Source organism: Trichosurus vulpecula, chromosome 5, assembly GCF_011100635.1.
Source record: "Trichosurus vulpecula isolate mTriVul1 chromosome 5, mTriVul1.pri, whole genome shotgun sequence".
NCBI lineage: Eukaryota > Metazoa > Chordata > Mammalia > Diprotodontia > Phalangeridae > Trichosurus > Trichosurus vulpecula.
In genome coordinates, this window is record NC_050577.1 from 193,983,303 (window position 1) to 194,009,741 (window position 26,439).

Here is a 26,439-nt window from a genome sequence, read left to right on the forward strand (position 1 = left end):
CCGCCCCGGGGGCCCAGCCCACACCCTACAGCTCCCACAGACAGTCCCAGTTGGAGAAATGGGGACTAAATCCCCTCATGGGGGGACTGAGAGGAGGGGTTCTTAAGCAGGGGTGTGTGTTGGGGCGGTTAAGAGGCGGGCAATTGGGGGCCAAAGCCCCCAAGGGTTTAGAATGGAGGGGGAGGGGGACTGGCCCCGCTCACATACCCAAATAAGGCAGGGCAAGCGGATGGGTACTGGGATTGGCTGATTCAAATGAGCATTCCACCTGGCAACAGTGTTCCCATTGGCTCTTGGGAAAAATTGGAGGAAGGTGGATGGAGGGTGGTGGAAGGTGGTGGGAGGGCGGGGGGCGGGAGAGATAGGGTGGAGGTGACCAGAGTGTGTGGCGGGGTGGTTACCCGGGCAACCGGGGGGGGGGTAAGAACCCAGCGGGGTGTCCGAGACAGCAGGCGGGGCTGGGAGGCGGGGAAGGGGGACCGGAGGCGGGCAGCGGGAGGGAGAGGAAAGGAGACTGACAGGGAGAGGGTGAGAGAAGGAGAAAGACATGGAGAGGAAAGAAGACAGACAGTGATGGATTCAGGGAGAGAAAGAAAGAGGGAAAGGGAAACATGGCGACAACAGAGAGAAACTAAGAGAAAAGATTGGGACAGGCTTAGAAGATGGACAGAGATGAGCGGAACTGGGAGAGACAGACAGACACCATCCGGTCAAAGAAAGATCAGAGGGAGGATGGCATAGGTAAAGACGGGAGACTGGGAAGAAAAGATGGAGAAAAGAGAAGGGGGGACCCAGAGGTGAAATTAGGGAAGAAGGGGATAGAGAAGAGCTAAGGATGATTTATATCCATACTCAATACATGTTAATGATGATTATTAACATTTATTAGAATTAATAATATGGTGGTCATTAATAATTATAATAATATTAGGATACTTATTCAAGTGAAAATTATATAAAATTATGAGGAAAATAATGGTAGAAAAATAGGAGGATAAGTAAACACATAAAACCCCAGTTCACGATCCTTTTCTCCCCTCTGTAAGCATACTCTCTCAGCTTCTTCTCCCACTTCAGTTGCTCAGAAAGCTGCAGCTTGAGCAAACTTTTCCCAGTCCAAGCTATATCGATGTGACTAGGCTTAAGGTGAAAGGAAAAGAATGGCTGAGGTGGGGTTAGATTAGAATCCAAGAACTACAAAAGAGTGGTGGATTCAAGGAAAGATAAAAAGTGAGGGAAAGTGAAACCTGGTGAGACCATGGGGTTAAGTTTGTAGAGAGGAAGGGGAGATACTTGGGAAGAGAGACCCATTTTATCAGATGACATATTTATGAAGAGCTTAGCACAGTGCCTGGCACATAGTAGGTACTTAATAAATATGTATCTCCCCTACAAGTGGGGGAGAGGGGAAGATAAGGAAAGAAAGAAATTAAGCAGAATGGGAGGGGGGCGGGAATAGCTGAGATTGAGAAGGTCCAGGTCATAAGGTCAGATAAGGCAGAAGGCAGATAAGAGTGCATCCTGGGAAAGGCAAAAATGGGGAAAGAGAGGATTTAAAGAATGAGGGGGAGAGGCAGGTAGAATAGGGAACAAATGAAAGGATGACAGACATGGTCAGGAGATGATAGGAAAGGCTGGAGAGAAGAAGAAATGGACGTGAAAGCCAAGTTTCGAGGGAGAGTAACTTGGGGGTTACTCAAGGGCAAAAGAAGAAGTGAGCACAAAGAGGAAGAAAATGAGTCGATAGGAGATGGGAAGATGGGAGAAAGCAGAGCATCATGGAAAAGAGGCTCTGGATGTTCCTCAGAGCAAGGGTGAAGTAAATAGAGCTGGGTCACAAATTCCAGTCACTCCTCAGCTGGAAGGGTGGACCCTCCTTCCGTCTGTCTCCATCCCCCAAAGGTACCACGGGTGGGAAGAGGGAGGGGAGGCCAGGCTCAAGAAGTTAAGTTTGGGAGCAGCTTTTTCCTCCTCCTCCGTTCTCAGGCCTTTGGTCCCTTGCCATAGCAGTCAAATACTTGCCTTACTTATTCTTCTCACCTTCCCCCACCCAGCTTGGCTCCCGATGCCTTTCTTCTAAAGCTTTTTGGGTGCAAAAAAACCCAGCAATGACAGCTCCGGTATACATGTGAGCGCTTCGAGGTTTGCAAAGCACTTTACAGATATTACCTCAATTGATAATGTATTTATTTATTTGAATGATTTTTGTTCAAGTTACTGAAAATGTTGTAATAATTAACATTTGATATTATTAGCATTTGAAATCTAAGAGTTGTCACATCGTCCGGCCTTCTCTCCAAGCCCATGACTTCAGAACTGTCTCCGAAATCCTAATGGGAAATCTGGAGGGAGCCCACCTAACACGAGCCCCACCCCTCCCCACTCCACTCCTTTTCCTCCGCTGCCTTCCTCCCCTCGGCCGCCTCCTCTCTCCAGCTTCGGTCTCGGCTCGCTCTCCCCGTGTGACTTTTGACTCTTTGTCTCTCCCCGTCTTCTCCTTTTCTCCTTCTTGGCCCCTTCCCTCCGTCTGTCTCTTCTTTCCCTGCGCGTCTGTCTCGTCTCTCGCTCTCTTCTTTCTGGGTCTCTGTTTCTTCTTTCTCCGTCCCTCTCCCCTCTCCTCCGCCCCTCATTTCCATCCTCCTATCCCCACCCCTCCAACCTCCTCTTTCATCTCCCTCCCCTCCCCTTCTCTTTCCTCCCCTCTCCTCCCAGCTCCCGCCTGCCCCACCCCTGGGAAGCCCCTCCCGTCGGGCAGCGCCGCCTTATAAGCGGGTTCCCTGGCCGTGGGCGGCAGCGGCTGGTCGGCGGCGGCTCTGCTGGTGCGGGGGCGACGAGCCTGGGGACCCGGGGACCGAAAGCCGTGCACCTGCGAGCTGAAGGAAGGACAGTTCTCCGCGGGTCTCTGCTCCAGACCCTCCCCCGCCCCACCCCACTCTCCGTCCTCGTCCGGGGGGTCGGAGCTTGCAGAGCGCGCAGTCGCCGCCACCGGACCCCCCCAGCCGTCCAGGGGCTCCCTCCTCCCGGGATCCGGGACCCCGGCTCCCTGCCCGCCCCGGCCCCGGCACCATGTCGGAGAAGAGCGTGGAGACCGCGCCTGAGCTCAGCGCCAAGGTACGGAGGGCGCTGGGAGCTGCGCCCCGTGCCCTCGGGCTCCGCGCCTCGGCCGCTTCCGTGCGCCCCGCGCCGCCCTCTCCGCTGCGTCTCCCCTCACTCCTTCCCCGGCTCCGCTCGGCTCCCCAACAGCTTCTGGATCGTGCCGTGGGCACCCTCCCCCGCCGCCCGCTCGGGAGCCTGGCTCTCCATACCCCGGGTCCCCTCGGCTCCCGCCAGCGCCCTCTAGCTTCCCCGTCCGCCGCCGCTACCGCTCCTCCGCCTCCCGAGACCCCGGAGTCCTCCCTCGTGCCCCCCGCCGGCCCCTCCTCGCCCGGGTCATTCCCCCAGCCGTGCCCCCGTCTGTCTTCTCACTTTCCTTTCGCCCCGCGTCCGGCTCCTTAGCCTTGCTCTTCTGCGTCCGGCCTCACCTTGACTCCCGGGAAGCGGCTGGAGATCCACGAGTGAAGGGAGCCTCGAGGGGCCGCTTGTCCCCCGGCCCTTGTCCTCCTCTGCCCCGACCCCGCTCCTCTTCCTTCCCTCCAGGGGTTAAAGTCACGGTCTGCCCGATTTCGGTCTTCTTCCCCTCCCTTCCATTTGTTTCCCTCAGACGGCCCCCGGCTTTCCCCTCCCAGCCTCGACCCCGTCCGGTCCCGTCCCGTCCCGTCCCTAAAGGTTGTGGATACCTCGGGCGAGAAGGGAGAGAGAGGGAGAGGTTAAATCTGGGCACGCCATCCTGCGCCCCTGCCCCGCATTCCGCTACAACTTCCTCTTTCCCAGTCTTCCTTCCCTCTCTCCCCGAGCTTGCCGAGTCCTGTCAGAGGGCCGATTTGGAAATTAATGGGGCCAAGGTTTAGAGGCTGGGAGCCAAGAGCTGGGGACCTGGGAGCCCGAAGAGCCGGGGGTGGAGGCCTCCCTGAGGCTTGGCAAAGAAAAGGAGGCAGAACCAATGGGATTCGAGACAGCGGGGGAGGGAGGAAGAGCGTGTGTTCCTGTCCTTGGTCTCTTGGATTCTTGTGCTCGTGTGTTTATGGGAGCCTGACAAAGTAGCCTATGTGCGATGGCCTGGGCCCGAGCTCGGGGTTACTCTGTGTGCGACTCCGTGGGCACGCGGCTTTGCGCGAAGTGGCTGTGGCTCCGAGTGTGTCAGTGTGGGACCGTTTCAGGACGCACCGCAGTGGGAAGAACTCTGAACTAGCATCTAGGAGACCCGATCTCTCCTCCCCACTCACCACCCAGTGGGTGACCGTGGCCAAGTTGTTTCTCCTCTGGGAGACTCAGCTTCCTCTGTAAAATGAAGATAACTTCAGAGGGGCTCTGAACAGCCTTCCAAGCTGTACATCTGTGATTCTGGAGCCAGGATGGGCCTGGGGGCGGGGGAGGAGGAGAAGAGGTCATGAATGCACAGTGTCTTTGTTGTGCTGTTTGTGGTCTCCGTGCATATCGTGTTAAGATGTCCAAACACCAGGCCATGTGTCTCTGTGTATACTATAGCTTGGGTACTTCTCTTTGGTTCTGTGTGTGTATTTGAATCAGTGTCTGTCTGTGTCAGTGTTTGGGTAGAAGTGTGTAAATGAGGCCAGAGAATGCTTGGCACAGAGAAAGCTTAGTAGCACTAGGGCCTTGTACCCCTCTTGGGGGAGGAAAAAAAAAAAAACAAACCAGGGACAGTGACCAAGCCAGGCAGGGTTGACAGGAGGAGAGGACTCAGTCCCCTGGACTTTGGCCTCCCTGGCACTTTGTAGCTTTCTCCCCCTTCTTTCCTCCCTTATCTCCCCTGACCCAGATGGGAAGCTCAGACCATAGCTTAAAGAGGCATGAGGCCTCCTAGTGAGATAGGAAAGAGCCTGGACCAGAATCTCAGCTTTCTGACATTGGGATGAGAGACCCGTCTCTGTCCCCAAGGAGAAGAAGAAGAGGTGGAAGAAATGACCTACAGACCATGTGGCTGGGAAATGGGGATAGAAAAGCAGGATGTTAGGGGAGCCAGACTACAAGAGAGAAGGAAAGAGAGTGGGTGCTTCCTCATGGAGAGGGGAAGAGAGTCTCTATAGACCAATCAAATGTAACACAGGCTCACTAGGCCCACCCCCCCCTTCTAATCTTCCTTCAGAATGGGGACATACAGAGTGACCTAGTCATAGACAGAATTAAGTAAACATGTGTGGAATCTGAGGCACTCAGTGTTACACAGTCACATCAGACCTGATCACACAGAAAAATTAAAGGGATACAAAAAATACCCTCACAGTGGTTAAGGGGGAGGGAGAGGGAGGACTTTAGCCTTAATGAATATTTGTTCTTACTCTCCTACTGATCAGAGCAGCCCACAGGGGACTTGAAGTGGGGATGGGGTAAAGAGGAAGAAAGTAGGTGTTGGAGGAATCAGCCTAAGCTAGGCTCCCTCCCACCCCATCTGCATTCTCAGACCACCCCAGACTCGTTCTCTGGCCTTGGGCCATAAGCTACCTGTCTTTTTTATTGAGCTGTGTCTTCTCTCCATCCTATTCTTCATTCTTTCTCTTTTCCCCCAGTACCCATCCCCCACCTGACCTACCCTAGCCACGGCTGCTTCCCCTACTCCTCCAAAAACTTTGCAGAAGGAAGGAGGGGCTGGTGTCAGGGGAAGGCACTTGACCTTGTGACCCACTTTGGGACCTAGTATAGAAGAGTTGAGGGCTGAGGAGGGCGCTAGTGGAGTGCTGCTTCTGTTCCGGTAGAATGTCTAGCAGAGTACCTCGAATGAAGGGGGGTGGGCACAGAGACAGAGACCAAGAGAGACAAAGGAGGAGACCAAAGGGGAGAGAAGCTGGGGGAGGCTCTGAGGTGGGGGGGGGGTGATGCTCAAGAGAAAACATACAGATAGAGGCCCCAGAGGTAGACAAAAGGCAGAGGGGTGGGCAGTGGGAGGGGGCCAGGCGGAGGAGGAGGAGGAGGAGGAGGGACATTGGGAGGGGGTGGGGCATTAAGGGCCAGAGCAGATGGAAGGGATTTGCTTTGCTGAGCTGAGCTTTTCAGGCACTCAAAGGGGGTTGGGGGGGCAGAGAAGGGGGTGTTCGGGGAGGTGGGAATCAGCAAGCCACCAAGGTGACGATCTTCTGTTCCTTCTCAATCCCTTCCCCACACTCGGCCTACAGGGAGGAGTTCATCTAGAGTTAAACTTGGCACCTTTCCTGTCCCACATGAAGAGGCATTGGGTGCTTTGTCACACTGTACTAATGCCCTCCCCTCTTCCAGGGAGCTGCTTGTGGGGGGGGGGGTGGCCAGGGGAGGACAGGACAGTGATTTAAAGGCACTTCGCTCTTTGGTGAATATAGTGGTAAGAAACAGATGGTGAATATGGTGGTGAGAGACAGATGACCTGTTTGTTCCTTCCACAGGACCTGAAGGAGAAGAAAGAAAAAGTAGAGGAGAAGACTAGTCGGAAAGAGAGGAAGAAAGACGTGGTCGAGGTACAGAGGGGAAAAGAGGGCCCTAACATCCCTGGGGGTCTAGCCCTGAGATCCCTTCCCCTCCCCCGGGACTAATCTACTGGGTACATGCCCCGACCATGATCTTGTTTTCTGGTACTCACAGGAGGAGGAGAATGGAGCAGAAGAGGAGGAGGAGGAGACTGCAGAGGATGGAGAAGATGATGATGAGGGTGAGGAGGAAGGTGAGATCAAGGAGTGTCGGGGATGATGGGGAGCTAAGCAAGTAGAATCAAGCCAGAGTTGAAGAACCGAAGCAAGGGTCAGGGGCTACTTCCAGTGGTCTCTGGAGATGACCTTTGCCCCTCCACAGTGACCAATTTCTGGCTTCACAGATGAGGAAGAGGAGGAAGATGATGACGAAGGGCCTGCACTGAAGAGAGCTGCTGAGGATGAGGTTGGGGCTGGGTTCAGGGACTGGAGGGGATATTAGGGGGAACGACAGATCCTGGGGTCCCTTTCGAGTCTGAACTGAGGTCCTCTGGATTTTGGGGCAGAGCTGGGACTAGAAGGAGATCTGTTCTGCATTCACGTAGATCCTCTTTCCCTCCACAGGATGAAGCTGATCCCAAAAGGCAGAAGACAGAAAATGGGGCATCGGTGTGAGCCTCAGCCATCTGGGCTGAGGGTGGGGAGGACCCCATGGGGCCTGGAAGTGAGATGGGGAGGGATAAGTGCAGCGGCCTTTCACCTGGCTCCCTGTTCTGGATTCCTCCCCAGAGCTGTCCCCCTCCTACTCTCCCCAGCCTTCTTACTGTTCCCTCTCCCAATTTTTACCTCTCCATCCCTTCACCTCCTCAACTTTCCCTATTCCAGAGCTCCCCAGCTGATCCCCAGACTACTCTTCTTTTCCATATCCTCTTATCTCCTCCCATCCCCCAGTTGATTCTTCAAAATCCAATTCTACCCCTCTCCACATTCCTAGATTTTCCCTTCTGCCTTCTCTCCCACTCTCCCTGCCTGATCCCTGGATCTCCCTCAGATTCCCCACCCCCTCGCAGCACCAGGCTGGGGTTGGGGCTGAGCCCCACAGCTGCCCCCTCTCCCCTTTATCCTTTTTGTATAATTTAATAAAGAAATGGTCTCGCTTCTGTTTTTAACCTGCCTCCTGCTTCCCCCGGCTGACAAATGTGTGTGTGTGTGTGTGTGTTTGTGTGTGTATGCGAGTGCTTGAGCACTCAAGCACTTGCACATGTGATGGAACAAAGGTACAATTTCAGTCTTTTTAGGATCTTCCCCTCTTCAGGGACAATGAAATAACAATCCTCCTTTCCCCAATTCTCTCCCACCCGGCTGAAAGCTATCCCTAAACCCTAAACCCAAAGAACACAAGGCCCACCAAACACAGGAGCTGGATATCCACAGTAGATTTATCGGAAATCTTTGGTATGTTGCTGTCTACCAAGTTGCCCATCCTCTCTTCCTCCACCTCCTGATTGAAGGGAGAACCCGGGCCAGGATAGGAGCTGACACCCCTGGGCCCTCTTCTTGTCTGGGAGGAAGCAGATCTGAAGATTTCTCCCTGTCATGCCTTTTTCCTCCTTTCCTTTCCTGCTTTCCGAACGCACCTGCACATACATTGGCATACACGTTCACAAAGACAGAATGCTGAATGGAGCATAAAGCTAACTGAGACTGTGGCAATTTTGCTGACCCAGGCAAATACAAAAAGGCTTAAGACAGGAAGCTCTAAGGGAAGAGGGGAGTAGTGTGCTTATTGCCCCCCCCCCCCCCGGGAAAAGGGATGTGGGCAGGAATGAGAACTGCATTCTGGGCTCCCTAAAGTTTAGGGCCCTGATCTTGAATTGCCCAGGGTTTTGGTGTCTTCCTCTGGAGCTACTCCATCTCCCTAGAGACTGGTGCCGCGGAAAGATCCCTCCGCTCGGAGTCCTAGCTCTCGCCTTCCCAAACCCTGCTTTGCTCGTGGGTAAAATGAGGGTAGTAATACTTGCATTTAGAGCTTACTGAGAGAGAAAATGAAGTAACGTGTATAAAGTCCTTTGTAAACATAAACCTCTACATATGTGAGTTACTATTTTATTATTAAAATTAATTATTAATTTCATTTTCTCCTTTAGAAAAGCCTCGGACTGGTGTGTGTGTGTGTGTGTGTGTGTGTGTGTGTGTTTGTTTTGGATTGGGGGAGGATAATACAAAAAATAATTGGGAAAGCTTCTTCCTTGCTCTTTAAGCGCCCCTTCTTTCTCTCCTTTGGAATTTATCTTTTCTTGTCTCTATCTCTTTCTCTTAGTTTTTTTCTCTGCATCTGTTTCTCACCATCTTTCTGTCTCATGCTAAATCTTCTTTCTCCTTTTCTTGGTTTAGGACCAGCTTGGGTTGAAACCTGAGGTGTTAGGAGGGGGGGGGGCTTAAGAGGCATTTTTAACTCATCGGGCTTCATCTTTCTATTCAAAGTCTTTCCTTCCCTCACTGGCCTCCACTAGCACCCTAGGCATTAACCAGAGGACTGGAGGCAGAGGATATGGGTTCAATTTCCAACGGCTACTCGCTAGTACTTATCTTGGGCAAGGCACTTAAATTCTCTGGGCTTCATTTTCCTCAGCTATAAAATGGAAAGGTTAGACCAGGCAATTTCTTAAGATCCTTTCCAGTTCTAAATACTGTGATCTTAGCAGGAGAACGATTGTGCACGGGTAGGCATTCATTTGTACCTCTATCTTCCTCTGGGGTTCAGGGCTGCTTCCCAATTTGCCCTGTTCCCTGGGAACATGGGGAGAAGTGACATTTATTTGCAAGTCAGAGAATTAAGTCTTGGAGAAATCTTATGTAGGGATGGGAGTGATAGATGAATAAGCAAAAGGTGTGAAGAAAAGGAATGGTAACCAAGGAAGGGTCTTTAGCTGGTAGTGAATCAGTCATTCAGTTCATCAGTAAATATTTATTAAGTACCTACTTACTATGTGTCAGGCATTGTGCTAGGCACTGGAGATTCATGTACAAAGAATGAAACAATCCCTTCTCTAAAGGAGGTTTCCTTCTAATGTGGAAAAGTGTAAATGATGGGCAGGTTTGGAATGCCTTTGGGTGGGGGAGTGAAGGGCAGAGAGAAGCCTTGGGGTTAGGGAGGGAGGAGAACCCAGGACAGAAAGAAGTAAACAAGGGGAGCATAACAGTAGGGGCGGGGATTGGTGCTGCTGGGAATCAGCCCCCTCACACTTTCCGATGTGAATCGAAACAGTGAGCCCCAGAGGTGGTAGGAGGGGGGCAATACGAAGGGGAAGTGGGGACCGTGGGGGAGAAAGAGGAGGAGGTATCATTGCTACCGGGAAGACAGGACATCAGAGAAGTACTCCATCCCAGCACTGGCCTCTCCCTTTTGTTCTTTGGCCTTTATTCCTTCAACCCTCTCTGAATTCTGCTCTCCTGATTTCTCTCTCCATTCTTCCTGTCCTCTTATTTCCTGCTTTCTACCTCTATATCCTGCCACCTGGTTTCTGGCTCTATCTCCTTCCTGGCATCCTCTTCCTCCCTATACCTCCCTCCCATCATCTCTAGCCTGTTCTTCCCTGGAGGGCTCTATTCAGGCCTCCTTGGAGGAGAGATGCTGTGGGAGGTGAGATCCCTAGCCCAACTGCTGCTACTGTTGCTGGTTGCCGGAGGTAAGACGAGGAGAGGGGCTGGTTTCTGTGTACCTGGGATTGGGTAGATGGGATTCTCTATAAGATTCCTTGAAGACTGCCACATCTTAGAGTGGGATGTCTTAGAGTTTTCCTCGGGAAGATTCACCTGGAATTCTGTGCCCACTCTGCCCAGTTTCTATCTTATTTCCCTAGCCTCTCTCTTCCTACAGCAGGGACTCAAACACCCAGGAAAGAAGTCCAGGTGGTATGGGCCAAAGAGGGTTTCCCTGTTCAGCTCCCCTGTGTCCTCTCGAGCATTCACCAAAACCTCTCTAGGAGGCATAACTTTCTTTGGAAAGTGACTGTCATCTGGCAGCGCTGGCAGGACAGGTACGGACCCCAGACTCAGAAACCCAAATGTCCAACTCAATTCAAACTGTAGCGATACCCCTTTCCACCTCAAATCACTCCTCTCATCTTGGTCCACCCCAGTTTATTTCTGTTTCTAGGCCCTTTGTTCTGCTCCCCAAATTTCCCTGTCGCCTAGAATGCCTCTCCCATATTCTCACTTTTAACTCTTCATCCTGGCCTGCCTGTTTTTAATCCATCCCATCCCACCCTCCCGCCTGAGATGTTCTAGCTTGCCTGCCTGCATTCTACTATTCCCTGTCCCCTCAAGAAATGAGCCCCTGCCATTCTAACATCCTGTGGTTTGCTTTCTGTTTAATGACAATCTAATCTCTGCTCTTAGGGTCTCCTTGTCCCCTATCACTCTTCCCTCCCCACCCATACTGTAATGCAAAGAGAACTGGAAGGGGTGTGTGGCACTCGAGACATTTCCCTTTTGCATTTTAGTTTTCTCTTCTGTGAAATGGGAGGACTGGACTAGATTATCTTTAAGGGATCCCCGCTCTGAGCTTCTGTGAACTCTTCTTTCTCTCTCTTCCTTTTCTGTCCCATCAACCCCAAGCCTCATCCTTGTCTCTCCAATTTAAGTGTCATCTTTCCTCTCTCATACCAGACAATTTATCTCTTTCTTCCTTGCTCCTCTCTCCTTTTTCCCTTCCACAGGACCCCCCAAGCCAACTGGTACACAGTATTCAGGGTGGGGCCAGCTGGTTTGCGGAGTGTTAGGCTTCCCCCACAGCCCAGGCTGCAGCTAGGAGGGCTGAGCCTGCACCAGGGAGATTTCTCACTCTGGCTCCGTCCAGCCTGGCTCTCAGATGCTGGGGAGTACAGAGCCCAGGTCCACTTTGAGCACGGTGATTTGAGATGTCACCTCTGCCTCCGCTTTGGCCGAGCCTTTGGTAGGTAAGGGGGAGGCAATGAGCTGGGGAAGCTGGGGCCAGGAAAAGAGTAGTGAGGAGGTGACAACCTCAATTTCCTTACCTTAAAAATGGACCATATGGTTTCCCAAGGCTAGCTTACTTTAAATTCGACAGAGCCTATGAGGAGCCTTCTCTGTAGACATCACCTCTCCCCACCCCCACTCCACCAACCTTGCAACCACATCATAGCCCCAAAAAAAATTCTGGGGGAGAGGAAGAAGAGGGTGGGGTCAGGGGTGAGCTAAATTAAGAGAAGAGTGGTGGAGACATCTTCTTCCTACTCATAGTGAGCATGAGGGATTTGACTCCTCATCCAGAATGAGGGACAGGAATGTGATTCATTCATCCTTTGTAGCAGGAGACAAGGAACAGGAGGATCCTATGGGTGGGCTTGGAGAGTGGGGTGGGTAAGAAATATGATTTAATCCATTCACCAGATACTCATTAAACACCTGCTATGTGGAAGGACACAGTGCTAGGTGCTGGCTGGGTGGTTCGGAGTATGAGACTAGGGCTTTGCCATCAAGGAATTTACAGGGTAATTGTGGAAATACACTGGGAGTGATAATGTCTTTTCCCCCTCCTTATAGTAACTGCCAGCCCTCCTGGGCCCATTGTGACCTCAGGTCTGGTCCTTCTGAACTGTTCTTTTGACCGTCCAGACCTCCCAGAAGCTGTGCTCTGGTCTCGAGGCCAGGTACCCATAAGCCCATCTTCCCGGCATTTTCCAGTTGGGAGTCTTCTCTTCTTGTCCCATGTCACTCTCTCAGATGCTGGGCCTTGGGACTGCTGTGTTATCTACCCAGATGGATTCAATGTCTCTACTACCCACCACCTCACGGTCCTAGGTAACTTATAGCGTTTTCCCTCATTCAGAGTCCCTGTTCCCTTTTTCCACTATAAACTTCCTTTTTCTTTTATTCTCTTCCTCCTCCTTTATGCCAATTGGTGACAAAACCAGCTTCTCCCACTCCCTGCACTCATCCCTCTAGACTTATTTGCATCATACTTTCCTGGCCTTAGCAAACCTCTTCTTGGCTCACCTCACTAGGCTGTTCCTCCATGAGCCTTCTCCTTTATAATTATGATCCCCTGGGTCCTACTTCTCTGGCGAATGTTTTCATCCTTTTCTTTACCCAATAAGAAGCCAGAACTGGTGGAGGGTTCCCAGAAGCTTCTCCTTGGAGCCTTCAGCTCCTCCTACTTCCTGCTCCATCTTTCTTGCTCCTTTTTATTACCAGCCCAGCTGCCAGACTTCTCTGTACTGGCATCGGCCTATGCTCACTAGATCCTATCTCTCCTCTCTGGAGGTATGAAGGCCTTTCCTTCCACAGCTCCTAACTAGGAGAGCCTTCTCTCTCATCTCATCCCTCCATATCTCTTTTGCAAGGCCAGCCTTCACACGTATACCTCTGCACACCCTCCCCCTGTGTCTTTCTACTGCCTTTCCTAGTCCCTGTTTTTGGTCTTTGAACTGGATTCTGGCCTCTTTCTAGGTCTGGAGCCCCTAACCCAGAAGACGGTGTATGTGGGAGAAGGATCAAAGGTGGAGCTCCCTTGCCATCTCAGCCCTGCTCCAGGAACCATGCCAGGGCTGATTGCCCAGTGGACCTTACCTTGGGGCAGAGGCAGCTGCCTTGTGTCGGGAGATGACAAAAGCAGCTTTGCCCTGAGGCTGGACCATGTGAGCAGAGCCCAAGCAGGGACCTACAACTGCAGCCTCAGTTTTCAAGGGCATCAGCTCAGTGCAGTGGTCACCTTAGCTGTCATCACAGGTCAGAGAATAGGGAAGAGGCTGGGTATGGTTCTGGAGGATAGAGAAGGAAGGGCAGTGGACAGGAGAGTCAATAATAAATCAATTTAATAATAAATCCTCTTGGAAAGTCAGGTTGCTAGACAGTGTTCAGGGGCTCAGGTAGCTTTTGCTTACTTCCCTACCCCTTATAAAGTATAAAAAGTGCTAGCTGCCCCATAGACCTTTGGAAAAATCTTCTCTTATCTGCTAGTTGATTGTCTCAGTCTTTGGGTAGGGAAGAGGAATGGGATTTAAGAATTTCTACAAGTGAGACATGGAGGTTACAAGAAAGTAATTATAGGGAGTGGTAGTGTGAACCTTAAGATGTTGGTTAAAGGAAACAACAGACTAGATAATAAAAAGATTGTATTATTTATATAAATTCCCATAAGCATAGCCAACAGACATACATGTATGAGATTGAGCCAGAGAATGCCTGACTGACTTGTACAGAAACATGAACAAGTTATATATTCTTTTGAACAATCACAATTCAGCATGTTACTAAAATTTATGATTCTCAGCTGTGTTTGACCATAAAGACAAGGATTTCCCTTAATGGGATAGATTGTAAATACAACCAATTAGATAGTTGTCAAAAGTGTCAATTGGATTTGCAGCCCCAGGATCTCTGTGTTTAATTGGCCATTAACATTCCACAACATAGTATATGCCCATAAAATATTAAGATAAGGAAAAAGTCACATCATTCAAGATAGTGTCTGGGCTCAAGGTTTTCACCCTTAATGGCCATGGACAGAGCAAGGAATACTCCATCTGGATTTTGTTGATATAAGATAGAGATATCTCTGAGCTTACTCAGAGAACAAAGAGACTGTTAGGATCAGGCTTTTCTTCTGGTTAAGTAGTTCAGGCCCTAAGCCTTATAGAAATTACAAAAATGATATAAAATAGTATAATATTTTCCACAGTAGTAAAGGCTACACTGATTTACTGAGGGAGGTGGAATATATTCTGTAAACCTCCTCTTTATGAGGACGTATGCCAGGATGAACTATCTGTGAAAGAATAACAACTTTCCATATTGATCCAATGATCAAAGATCACAGTACTCCACAGTATCATGCCAACAAGTATTTATGTGCTAAGTTGGGGGGAATACTAATTAATTTTAAAAAAGAAAAAGAAAAAAGAAATTAATTAAAAAGAATCCTAATTAGTTAAAAAAAAGAAAATAGAAAGAAATTTTTAAAAAAGAAAGGATTACTTGAATTTTTTCCTGTGTTAAATACTACTGAATTTGACCACCCTTTAGTAACTTGGACACCTTCTGTACTTTCAGCCCTCCCCCACCTTCTCTCCTTTATTATTCTTTGTTTTGATATCTGGCTATTCCTGGACCTAGGCCTAGCTGGAACCTCTGTTGAGATTTGAGGGGGGGAAGGAAGGAACAAGCATTTATTAAACACCTACTGTGTACCACACAATGTGCTACTAATTGCTTTATAAACATTATCTCATTTAATTTTCACAACAGCCCTGGGGGCTAGGTACTATTATTGGCTCCCTTTTACTGAGGAAACTGAGTTAGACGGTGATTAAGTGACTCGCCCTTGGGTCACACAGCCAGTAAGTAAGTATGTAAGTATCTGAGGCTGGAATTGAATTCAGGTCTTCCCACCTCCAGGCCTAGTGCTCTAACTACTACACTACTTAGATGCAATAGTCACTTGGAAGTGTTTATTTACAGAAGAGGGGTTTTTAGTTATGAAAAAATAAGCTTTAAGAGAAGGAATGTTAAAACAATCAGGGCACTAAAAAGCTATCTGACCAGTGACAATTGGCAGGCGGTAAAATTCCTGCTTTCAAACTATTGATCCTGAAATTCCCTCGGGTTGGCCCAGGAGACTGGCCTACCATTTTTTGGCCTGGAGAGTTGCTCGGACTCCTCCTTTCTCCCAAGTTGCTCCAAGAGGACTTGGCTCCACTCTACTTTTCCAGGGAAGGATCACTGACAACTGCCCTCTTCTCTTGTGATTATGCGCTATAAATGCACATCGGCAGGAATTTCCTTCATTCATTCATGTATTTGCTCATTCATTCATTGGCAAGAGTAGCAGAAATTATTATATAAGGATGACTATACTTTATAAGTATCATTCTAACGTCCACAAAAGAACCCTTCCTTTTTTTTAAAAAAAAAAATACTGTGTTTCTAGCCAAAATTTGACAAATAATAAACATTTATTGGTTGAAGCCCTGTGCCATGGGGGACACCAAAAAGTATTAGACGGTCCCTGCTCTCGAAGAGGTTGAATTCTATTTGAAGAGATGACATACGTACTGATAAGATACTTCCATACTCAGAGGACATATAATTTATTAATGGGGGTGCTGTCACTTCCAGAAGTACCTCATATATGGTCTTTGAGAATGACTGTGATCGATGGTGAACATCTCCAAATGTTGTTGGTAGTCCTTGAACAACAGACAGTTCATCACAAGCCATACCCTAAGACTCTGCTTGTATGGTCTTCAAGAACTCGAGAGTATCTCCATGCCACGATGAGTAGGAGTTCACCATGTTTGTTGATTGAAAACTAATGATACAAGACATGATGAGTTGTCTCTAGCGGTGATGTCTCTTCCGATCTTCAGTCTGATATCATTGGTTGCCTCTTGGACATATCCTAGAGGTCCTGTTATTAACCTCAAACTCAGTATGCCTAAAAATAGACTCCTCTTTTCCCCCAAACCAGTTCCTCACCTGGACTTCCCTATTTCTGTAAATGCATCCTTATTTAGTTCCATCCAGGTTCACACCTTCCTCTTGCCCATCTGATCCTTGGGGTGTATAGGATAATTAGAGAGGGGTGAGACTGAGGGAGCATGGCACGAGAATGAGAATAGAATGAGATCAGGGTCCCCAAATAATCCTTCTCCCAATTTCCCACAGTGACTGCTAAATCCTTTGGATCTTCAAGTTCCAGAAAAGGGCTGCTTTGTGAGGTGACCCCAGTGTTCAGGCAAGAGCACTTTCTATGGACCACCTTGGATAATCAGACTCTGGAAAACCCACCAGGGCCCTGGTTGGAGCTGGGAGATGAAGAGCTACAGGTCGACCAGTGGCGGTGCCAAGTGTATCAAGGGACCCAACAATGTGGAGCTATAGTTTACAATCTGGGGCTTCAGGGCACAGGTTTGAGACCCCCAAATCCCATGGTACCCCAACCTCAGCCTAGAAATCCTGACCCTCTCTTCCAGATTCCCTGCACTCTCATTTCTGCCCTGCTCCTTCCCCAGATTCTATTCTTCACTTTGCCTCTCCCGGCCCGTCCCTCCTCCAACTACTATAACCATCTTGTCCTTCACTTTCCTCTCTCACTTGTGCCCTGTCTTATAGATGCCCAGCTCTCTGAGAGGAACCCCAAAGCTCTGAAGGGTGGGAAACAGCTCCCTCTTCTCCTCAGCCTTGGCATTTTACTTCTGCTCTTCGGGGTAGGAGCTGCTGTGTTTCGTTTACGACAAAGCCAGGTAAAGTGTGGAATATTCTCTCTTACCTCCAGGAAAGTAGATCCACAGCCCACAGGACCATCCCCAAGATTCCCTCTGCTAAGAGAACCTGCCTCACAGAGACCCTCCCCCAAGATTACAAACCCTGCCCCAGACCCTACTCCCTCTCTGCCTGGGGAAGGAGTACATTCAGAAATCTGCTCCTGGGGTTTAGAAGGGAAGAGCTGGGGAGGAAGAACAAGGATGGGGGAGGGGCTAGTTCTGTTGGGTGAGGAGAGTTGACATCAGTATCCATCTCTTTCCCTCCAAGCTGCCCAGGAGGTTTTCTGCCCTGGAAGATGTAGCTCAAAGGCCCCAGGAACAAAACAAGGCAGAAGAAATGCAGCCAGAGAGCCAGTGTCAGGGATAGAGCCTGGAGCACTGGCAGGAGTGGTCCTGATGTAAAGATGGGGCAGTCCTCTGAGAAGCAGCTCCTTCCTTCCTCAAGACTGGCCTTCCACACCAAATAAACTCCACTTTCTCAGCAGGATGGCCTGTGGTTCCTCCATAGCCTATGTCTCCTTTATCTTTTTGCTGCCCTGGGAGACCCCCGTGACTCGCTCCTCTCACGGCCTACCTGGCTCCTCATCAGCTTAATTGCATTTCTGCAGTAATTTGTAAAGTTTTACACTTTCCTCACAACTCTGTGAGATGGATGGTACAAATATGATGTGGTCTCCATTTTACGGAGGAGGCTTAGAAAAAATCAAATGATTTGCCTTTGGTCTTCCTCTCTCTCCATATTTCTATTTCTGTCTCTGTCTTCTTTGGTTTGTCTGTCGGCTGTCTCTTCCTCTAATCTTGCTTCAGCCTTTTTTGGAGCCTCAGAAGGCTCCAAACAAGTCCCTAGTCCAACCCCTTCCACTTTTCCCCTAAACCCATACCTCATTAGTTTAAAGCACTTTTGAATATATATTTTCTTTTTTCTTTATTATGAATTTGACAAAAATAAAAATAAATAAACATGTTCACATACAAAAAATGGAAAAAAGAGGTTTGTATATGAAACTATGAATCCCTATCATGTCTGAATTTAAAAATATATATGGGGGCAGCTAGGTGTCACAGTGGATAAAGTACTGTGCCTGGAGTTAGTAAGACTCATCTTCCTGAGTTCAAATCTGGCCTCATATGCTTACTAGCCATGTGACCCAGGGTAAGTCACTTAACCTTGTTTGCCTCAGTTTCCTCAACTGTAAAATGAACTGGAGAAGGAAATGGCAAACCACTCCAGTATCTTTGCCAAGAAAACCCCAAATGGAAGCACGAAGATTTGGACACAATTGAAATGACTAAACCACAAATATATTAAATTTACTACCGTACTACCACCGTTTCCCCTGCTTATCTATTAACCATTCCAAACCTCCTCCTCCTTTCTTTTGGGTATTCTAAATTTAATTAATGCTCTTTTTCCCCCTTTTAAAATAAAAAAAAAAGTGGCTATACATCTACATGCATTCTGTCATTTATATAGGACCATCCAGTTTACAAAGTGCTGAGATACACTTTCATTTCACTCCCAATAATCCTGGGGTAACATACTGTAGGCATTACCCCCAATTTTACTCTTTTGTAGATAAGGAAACAGGCTGAGAGATTAAGTAATTTGCCCATGGTCACACGGCTACTAAGCATCTGAGATAGGCTATGAAATTAGTTCTCTTGTGCTTCCAAGTCAAGTACTTTTTTCTTTCTTTTAAAAATATTTTACCGATGCCTTTTTTAAGCACCAGAGTCATATCCTCCCACATTGATCCTCCCTTATAACAAAGAAAAGCCAACTGACTACCTCTGACAACATTCTCTACCTGTAGCCCACTACCTCTCTACCGAGGGAAGAGAAACACATCTCATCACTGGTCTCCTGTGTCACCATCCTGCTTTCTGTATTTTCCTTCTACTCCCTATTCTTCACTTCCCAAATGCAGGGTGCCTGCCCACTGTGTCCCATCTGCATTCATCATCTGTCCTAGGTTCCTAACTGCAGTATTGCCCCAGGGTCTCCCCTCCTCCACCTGCAATACACGAAATACACGTCCCACACCAGGGACAGGGAGAGACTTCTTAACTCCAGGAGAGATGCCAACTCATACCTTCTGCTAGGCTTGGTCCTGTGGCTTTAGAGGAGGGCACCTCCTTGCTCCTCCCTGAACACCCCCAGCCCCCATCCATTGTCCCAGGCATGAGAACATACTGCCACCCTGAGGCCAATCCACGAAACACAGACTGAAGGGAGGCCAGGGTGCACCTTCCAGCAACCACGACAGAGATAAAGCCCAGTGCGATACACAATGAAAGCCAGCACACGTAATCTAGTGTGCGCATGATGTATGGATTACCCAGTACATTACACGCACCCATGCAGGACCCCTAATTCGTACGGGGTATGCAATGCTGCTCATCTTTTAATAGGCATTCCCTAGGAGTTTGGATCTGTGCCCAGTGCTCTGGGGAAAGGAATAGATCAATGAATACAAAAAGAGACAGAGTCCCTGACCTTGGAGAGGTTATAATCTGTCAAACAAGGTGGCTGCTACAAGTAATGTTTACATAATAGGTACAAGCCTACCAATAGACAATTTAGCTCAAGAATTATTGTCTGGAGGGTTGATGCAACTCTGGCTACCTCATGAAACCATCACAGAAGATATTATTTATGTACTTAACGCATTATGCCCTATCATACTAAGGATTGCATGTTCATGCACATGCAATCCTGTTAACACAGCATCATCACCAGGGGTCAGGAACATCATCCAAACAACACCTGCTTGCACACAACACAATACGTAGACCCTCTCCCCACCTGTACCTCTTCTTCTACCCATATCTATTTGGCATATCTATATTTCAACTAGCAATGTGTGCAGAGCCCTGGACTTTGGCTACAGTGCAGAAGCCAACCTCTGCCAGGGAACTTTGACCCTTTGCAGGAGAAAACAGATTCAAGGCCTCTATAAACACACAAAGTCACATGGGCTGCATGTGCCCTGGCTGTAGCACCTAATCAAAAGAGATAATAATTGTAAATCCCTTTTGCATGTGCCTAGCATATAGTAAGTACTTAATGAATGCATCCTTCCTAATCTCTCATATTTATCCATTGCTTTTGAAGGTCTCTCAAGTGCTTTCCTCATTATGCCCTTCGAGGTAGGCAGGATAAATATTAAATCCCTAATTTACAGATGAGGTTACTGTGGATCAGAAGTAAAGGATTTCCCATAATCACACACTTAAAAAGTGTCAGAGAGGAAATTTGAACCCAAATCTCTTGACTTCAGGTTTAGTAATCTATCAAGTACATCACATTGTGAATGTATGTGCATTTCCAAAGTCTTCTTGAATCTGAGTGCAAAGTGGTACCTGGATATGAAAGCCATAAATAAGTCCCTGGAGCTAAATCTGGGAAGGGCTGGTCCATCCTTGGGGGGACAGAGTGGTCCAGGAGGTATGGTGGAGACATGAAGATGTTTGCTATATCTAAAATTGTATAGGTGGTAGGATCTGTGACCCAGAAGATATAGGTAGTGGGATACTCCCTAATAAAATAGCCTAGTGAAAAAAGTAGCAATAAAACCATGTCCCCTTAAGCAGGGAGGACACTCTCCCACAAATACATTATCAGTAAGAAGAGTGGGGGGGGGCATATGTAGAGAATACATGTGACCCAATGGGCCTCTGAAATTGCAGGACTAATAATGTCCTCTGGTGATATCATTGTGCTGTCTCCATAAGGCCTGTACCCAGCCGGGGTCTCATGTGGAATGCAATCACCACTTGACATGTGATTTTTGACAGGGGAAAAAAACCCATAAAAATACAATTGCAACCTCAAAACAACAACAACAATGACCACCACCAAGATAGGGAATAAGATCAAATGAAACCTTGAGCCCCAAACTATTTATAGTTTAAATACGTAATAGGTTGCAGGTAATTTTGCAATCCTTCTCATCAACTTGGGGAGTGTGAGGACACCAGAAAGTTCCCATGGGGAAAACACAATTGTGAGGCACCAGGAAGCAATGAGATCTGTGCACTGGCCTATAAGTCTCAAGGTTCCCTGTTTCCTTTTCCTTTGTCCTTAAAAAAAGACTTTTCCACCCTTTAGAGTGAGATTGGGATGTCTTGTCTGCCATTCTGCACCAGTTGACCTTGAGAATCAAGAGAGTGGGAGTGGGACACTATAACTGAGCTAACGTCATAGGGTCATAGATTTGGAGCTGAAAGAGACTTTACCAGGCCATGAAGTCCAACTCCCTCATTTTTCATATCTGGAAACTGAGATATAGTGAGATTTAAGTGACTTGCCTTGGGCCAAATATTTGAATCTAGACAACTAATCCAGTGTCCTAATTACATCATACTCCTTTTTCATGGGATAGAGTTTGGATTCAGTCAAAGGGCTGCACTTGAGGACCTAGAGGGCCACATGTGGCCTCAAAGCCACAGGTTCTCCACTCCAGGAATATATTGTTGAATGGTGCAGTTCTGAATTTACCTGGATATATCTATGGAATAGAGAAGGTAATCAGGAGGAATTTGGTGAGAGGGTTGCATAGAGGGCTACATGTTGGAATACTTTACACTTTTCATTTTTGCTTTATTAAAAAAAAATGTGTTCACAGTATGTTGAATACTTGTGTCTTGTTAATGGAGGGGCATTGATGGACCCAAATTCATCTTCTATGGGAGAAAGTTGTGGGGGGAAGGAGTAGGAAAAGAGAGGATTTGATCTGAATAAGGAGAAGGAAATATTGTAGGTGACATGGAAGGGTTTGGACTAGTGAAGAAGGTGAAGGGTTGAATTTGGGAAGGAAAAATTGAGGAAAATTTGAAAAAGATTAATCTCTAGGGTCAGATACCGGTTCAGATTCTGGGGCTGAAATTTCTGGGTTGAAAGAAGAGCAAGATGGAGGACAATTAAAAAGGATATGAGGGATTAAGGAGGATTAAAAAGAATAAAAAAGGATTAGAATCTCAAGAAGGAGAAGCAGAATCAAGAAGGCTAGTGAGAGGAAGCATTTTTGCCTAGTTCACCCAGCATACCTTCTCCAAAACAACCTAGAAAGTGTGCCAGAACAAATTCTGATCAAGAAAACCAAGTAAAAGTTACAGTGAGTCATTTTTTTTTCCATCCTAGGGCAGCTGAGGGAGATAGTCAGATCCTGGGTGGAGAGGAGAGGCCATGAAGGAGAGGAATAGAATTTTGGAAAAGTTAGATATGATAGACCTCCCGGGGGTACTGAGTGGGAGAAGAAAATAGTACAACTATTTCTTAGCTGTGTTTGTTACTTTAATAAAACTTGACCGTGTATTAGGTCATAAAAACCTCAAAACAAATGCAGAAAAATTAAATGCATGATTTTCTGACCACAGCTTAATAAAATTACATTCAATAAAAAGCCTCTTAAGCATGGATTAAAAAGTAATTGGAAACTAAATAATCTAATCCTAAAGAATGGATAGGTTGAAGAAAAAAAGTCATAGAAACTATAAATAGTTTCACTAAAGATAATGACAACAATGAGACAATATACCAAAATTTGCAGGATGCAGCCAAATAAGTACTTAGGGGAAATTTATATCTCTAAACACCTGTAGCAATGAAAAAGAGAAAGAGAAGATTAACAAATTGGGTATGCAACTAAAAAAAATCAACAAATTTAAAACGTTCAATTAACCACCAAACAAGAAATCCTAAAGATCAAATGACAAGTTAAGAAAACTGAAAGTTTAAAAAATTGAATAAATAAAACTAGGAACTTTTTTTGGGGAAACAATAAAATAGATAAACCATTGGCTAAGTTGATTGAAAAGAAGAAAGCCAAATTACCAGCATGGAAAATAAAAAAAAAGTGAATTGACAACCAATGAAGAAGAAATAAAAGTAATTATTAGGTGCTATTTCACCCAAGTATATGCCAATGAAACTGACAATCTAACTGAAATAGATAAATATTTACAAAAATATAAATTGCCTAGAAGAACAGTACAGGAGATAGATTACGTAAATCTATCTTAGAAAAAGCAAATGAACAAGCCATAAATGAAAAACCTAAGGAGGAAAAAACCAATCCAGAGTCAGATAGATTTACAAGTTAGTTCTACCAAGCATTTAAAAAACAATTAATCCCAATGCTACATAAGCTATTTGAAAAAAAAAATAATTAAAGAAGGAGTCCTACCAAATTCCTCCTATGACACAAGTATAGTCTTGATACCTAAATTAGGGAGAGTCAAAACAGAGAAAAAAAGCTATAGACCAGTTTCCTTAATAAATATTGATGCAAAAATTTTAAATAAAATACTAGCAAGGAGACTACAATATATTACAAAGATCTGACACTATGAGCAGGCTAGATTTATACCAGGAATGCAGGGCTGGTTCAATATTAGGAAAACTATAAGCACAATTGATCATATAATTATTTCAATAGATGCAGAAAAGACTTTTGGCAAAATACAACACTCATTCCTGTTAAAAATACTATAAAGCATAGGAATAAATGGAACTTTCCTTAAAAGTAAAATAAAACCAAGAACAAGCATTATCTGTAATAGGGATAAACTAGAAGTCTTTCCAATAATATAGGGGTAAAGCAAGGATGTTCATTCTAGTCAATATCATACTAGAAATATATTTTAGCATGACTAGAAAAATAACTTGGAGGAATAAGCCTAGTCAAAGAGGAAACAAAACTCACTTTTTATGATGATATGATGGTTCACTTAGAGAGTCCTGGAGAGTCAACTAAAAGAAAACTAATTGAAGTAATCAGTAACTTAGCAATGTTGGAGGATAGAAAATAAACCCATGTAAATCATCTGCATTTCTGCATGTTACCAAAAAATCTCTACAAGAAGATATCAAAAGAGAAATTCCATGTAAAATAACTATGGATAGTATAAAGTACTTGGGAGCCTACCTGCCAAGATACACAAAGGAACTATAAGAACACAATTACAAAACACTTTTCACACAAATAAAGATAGAGCTAAACAATTAGAGAAATGTTAATTGCTCATGGGTAGGCTGAGTCAATATGATTAAAGTGACAATATTATTTAAACTAATTTGCTTATTCAGTTCCATACCAATCCAACTACCAAAGAATAACTTTGTAGGGCTAGAAAAATAATAATAAAATTTATCCAAAGGAACAAAATGTCAAGAATATCAAGGGAGTCAATGGAAAAAAATGGGAAGGAAAGGGGCTTAGCAGTACCAGATCTCAAACTATACTATAAAGCTGTAATTGTCAAAACAATTTGGTTCTAGATAAGAAATAATAAGATGTTGTTTAGTGGAATACATTAGGTACACCATATTCAGAAGCAAAGGATCATATTAACTGATTGATAAATCCAAATATCCCAGTTATTGGGGCAAGAATTACTTTGCAGGAGTAGAAAAAATTCTTAACATTCTGACAAACAACAGACAAAAACTGTTGGGAAAACTGGAAAGTAGTCTGACAGAGAGTAGTCGTAGACCTACAATTCATAGCATTCATTTGTGTTCAACTGGTATGGAATTTATCAAGATAAGCTCAGAATGGGCACGTGATTTAGACATAAAGGATGACATCATAAGCAAATTAGTGGAGCATGGAAGAAAGTACCTGTCAGACCTATGAATAGGGGAACAGATCGTAGCTAATTAAGAGATAAAGAGGTTTACAGAAGGTAAAATGGATGTGATTATCTAAAGTTAAAAAGGTTTTGAAAAAACAAAAATAATACAATTAAAATGAGAAAGAAGGAAGGAAACTAAGGGAAATTTGTGCAGCAAGTTTCTCTGATAAAGGTCTCATTTTTAAAACATGTAGGGAATTAAGCAAAATTTATAAAAATAAGAACCATTTTCCAATTGATAAATGGTCAAAGAATAGGAACAAGCTGTTTCAGAATAAGAAGTCAAAGGTGTCAATAGTCATGTGACTCTACATGACTAATAATTAGAAAAATGCATATAAAAACAACTCTGAGGTACCACCTCTTACCAATCAGACTGGCTAACATGATAGAAAAAGAAAATGACAAAGTCTGGAGGGGATGTAGAAAAATAGAGACACCAATGCACTGTTTTTCAAGCTGTGAATGGTTCCAACCATTCTGAAGAGCAATTTGGAACTATGCCCAAAAAGCTAAAAAATTGCACATATGTTTTGGCTGGGCAATAACTTTACTAGGTCTGTACCCAAAAAAGATAAAAAAAGACCTATATGTACAAAAATATTTATAGCAGCTCTTTTTGTGATGGCAAAGACTTGGTAATTGAGGGGATGCCTATCCATAATGTAATGTTTGAGCATGTCATGGTATATGAATGTGATGGAACACTATTGTATTGTAAGAAATGATGAAGAGGAAGTCTCAGCAAAACTTGAGAAGACTTGTATGAACTGATGAAAAGTGAAATTACCAGAACCAGGAGAACAATTTATATAGTATCATCAATATTGTAAAGATAATCAATTTTTAAAACTTTATAGCTCTGGTCAGTACAAAGACCAAGCCTGCTATCCACCTCCAGACAGAGGCTTAGTAGACTCAGAATGCAGATCGAGACATAGTTTCTTCTCTTTCTTTCTTTTTCTTTCTCTCTCTCCTTTTTATTTTTAGTTTTTGGACATGGCCATTGCAGCAATTTGTTTTGCCTGACATATTTGTAATAGATGTTGTTTTGTATTTGCCTTCTCAATGAATGGGAGAGTGGATGGAGAGGAGGTAATTTGGAACTGAAAACAAAAGAAATTGAATAAAATACATTAAAAAGAATCCCAAGAAGGAAAAGGGGAAGGTAGTTGGCAAGACAAAAGAAGTTGGGTTAGGAAAGGTAAGTAGAACAATTATAGGGTTAATCAAATTGGTGAAACAGAAAAGAAGCTGATGCAAGGTTGAAGGGGAGTTAAGTGAAACTATGGAGTTTTGGAATGTAAGGAAAAGAAATTGAATCAAGCTGTCAAGTTATTAAGAAGCAATAATTAGCTATAAAAGTTTTGACCTTTTGCTTAGGGTTGAGATGTAAAAACCTACCCATTCTTCAAAAAACAAGGCAAAAAATAATCTCAACCAATATGGAGAGGGTGGAAATTTTGCTGTGACTTGAATTAAGTATATGATCTTTGTATTTCTGTTATAGCCAAGTGATTGAGATCTGTGTTCCAAGTAGAATTATCTTTCTCTTATAGGAAAAGGTAAAGGGACTTGAAACTTCTCATCCAGGTTGTTGAAGAGAAGGAAGAGTTCCTGAAGGAAATAGAATTGAAGCTTCAATGGGAAAATAGGGATCAGTGGTAAAACTTTACCCTGATCAGGATGATAGAGAATGGAAGAGTGCCATGAAGGGGAGAAAGGGAAAGAAAAAAATGGTTATGCAATTAGAGCTTTAAAAAAATCGAGTTTCTTCCTGAAGAGGAGAAAGCTGGATGTTCTGAGGAGGGTAAAGGTCCTTGTACTCCCAAGAATGATAGAACAGAATCACAGAAGCTGTCAGGGAGTAGCCCCAGTATGGGGTAGAGGAAGAAGAGAAGAGTAAGAGCAGTTGGTGACTCCCTGTTTAGGGATATTGAGGTAGCCTTTTGTTGACCTGATAACAATAATAGAGAAGTCTCTTGTCTTCCTGGAGCCTGCATCCAAGACATTACAGAATG

General features: G+C 45.6%; 2 protein-coding genes across 6 annotated transcripts; both read left to right on the top strand.

Moving 5' to 3' along the window:
* Positions 1 to 2,689: 2,689 nt before the first annotated feature.
* PTMS (parathymosin) lies at positions 2,690 to 7,660 on the top strand. Of its 2 annotated transcripts, none has more exons than XM_036761959.1 (5): positions 2,690 to 3,111; positions 6,471 to 6,542; positions 6,667 to 6,745; positions 6,896 to 6,957; positions 7,116 to 7,660. In XM_036761959.1, the coding sequence occupies exons 1-5, from the start codon at positions 3,067 to 3,069 to the stop codon at positions 7,164 to 7,166; spliced, it is 309 nt and encodes a 102-aa protein (XP_036617854.1). In that variant the 5' UTR covers positions 2,690 to 3,066; the 3' UTR covers positions 7,167 to 7,660. The 2 variants fall into 2 exon arrangements, with proteins under 2 accessions (XP_036617854.1, XP_036617855.1); XM_036761960.1 differs by having other exon boundaries at positions 2,771 to 3,111; positions 6,667 to 6,733.
* A 2,093-nt stretch (positions 7,661 to 9,753) lies between these two features.
* LAG3 (lymphocyte activating 3) lies at positions 9,754 to 17,753 on the top strand. Of its 4 annotated transcripts, XM_036761696.1 has the most exons (8): positions 9,754 to 10,180; positions 10,372 to 10,531; positions 11,213 to 11,448; positions 12,060 to 12,317; positions 12,966 to 13,244; positions 16,182 to 16,424; positions 16,629 to 16,759; positions 17,049 to 17,753. In XM_036761696.1, exons 1-8 carry the CDS (start codon positions 10,123 to 10,125, stop codon positions 17,145 to 17,147), a joined length of 1,464 nt encoding a protein of 487 aa, XP_036617591.1. In that variant the 5' UTR covers positions 9,754 to 10,122; the 3' UTR covers positions 17,148 to 17,753. The 4 variants fall into 4 exon arrangements, with proteins under 4 accessions (XP_036617591.1, XP_036617589.1, XP_036617590.1 ...); XM_036761694.1 differs by having other exon boundaries at positions 16,182 to 16,759; positions 17,049 to 17,735; XM_036761695.1 differs by having other exon boundaries at positions 16,629 to 17,141.
* The last annotated feature ends 8,686 nt before the right edge of the window (positions 17,754 to 26,439 follow it).

What these genes read in the sequence shown, in the direction of transcription:
- PTMS (XM_036761959.1), top strand. Translation starts at nt 3,067, where the DNA reads ATGTCGGAGAAGAGCGTGGAGACCGCGCCTGAGCTCAGCGCCAAG. An exon ending in CGCCTGAGCTCAGCGCCAAG is followed by an intron (nt 3,112 to 6,470) that starts GTACGGAGGGCG and finishes TTCCTTCCACAG; the next exon opens with GACCTGAAGGAGAAGAAAGA. An exon ending in AGAGAGCTGCTGAGGATGAG is followed by an intron (nt 6,958 to 7,115) that starts GTTGGGGCTGGG and finishes TTCCCTCCACAG; the next exon opens with GATGAAGCTGATCCCAAAAG.
- LAG3 (XM_036761692.1), top strand. Translation starts at nt 10,123, where the DNA reads ATGCTGTGGGAGGTGAGATCCCTAGCCCAACTGCTGCTACTGTTGCTG. An exon ending in TGGCAGCGCTGGCAGGACAG is followed by an intron (nt 10,532 to 11,212) that starts GTACGGACCCCA and finishes TCCCTTCCACAG; the next exon opens with GACCCCCCAAGCCAACTGGT. An exon ending in CCGCTTTGGCCGAGCCTTTG is followed by an intron (nt 11,449 to 12,059) that starts GTAGGTAAGGGG and finishes CCCTCCTTATAG; the next exon opens with TAACTGCCAGCCCTCCTGGG.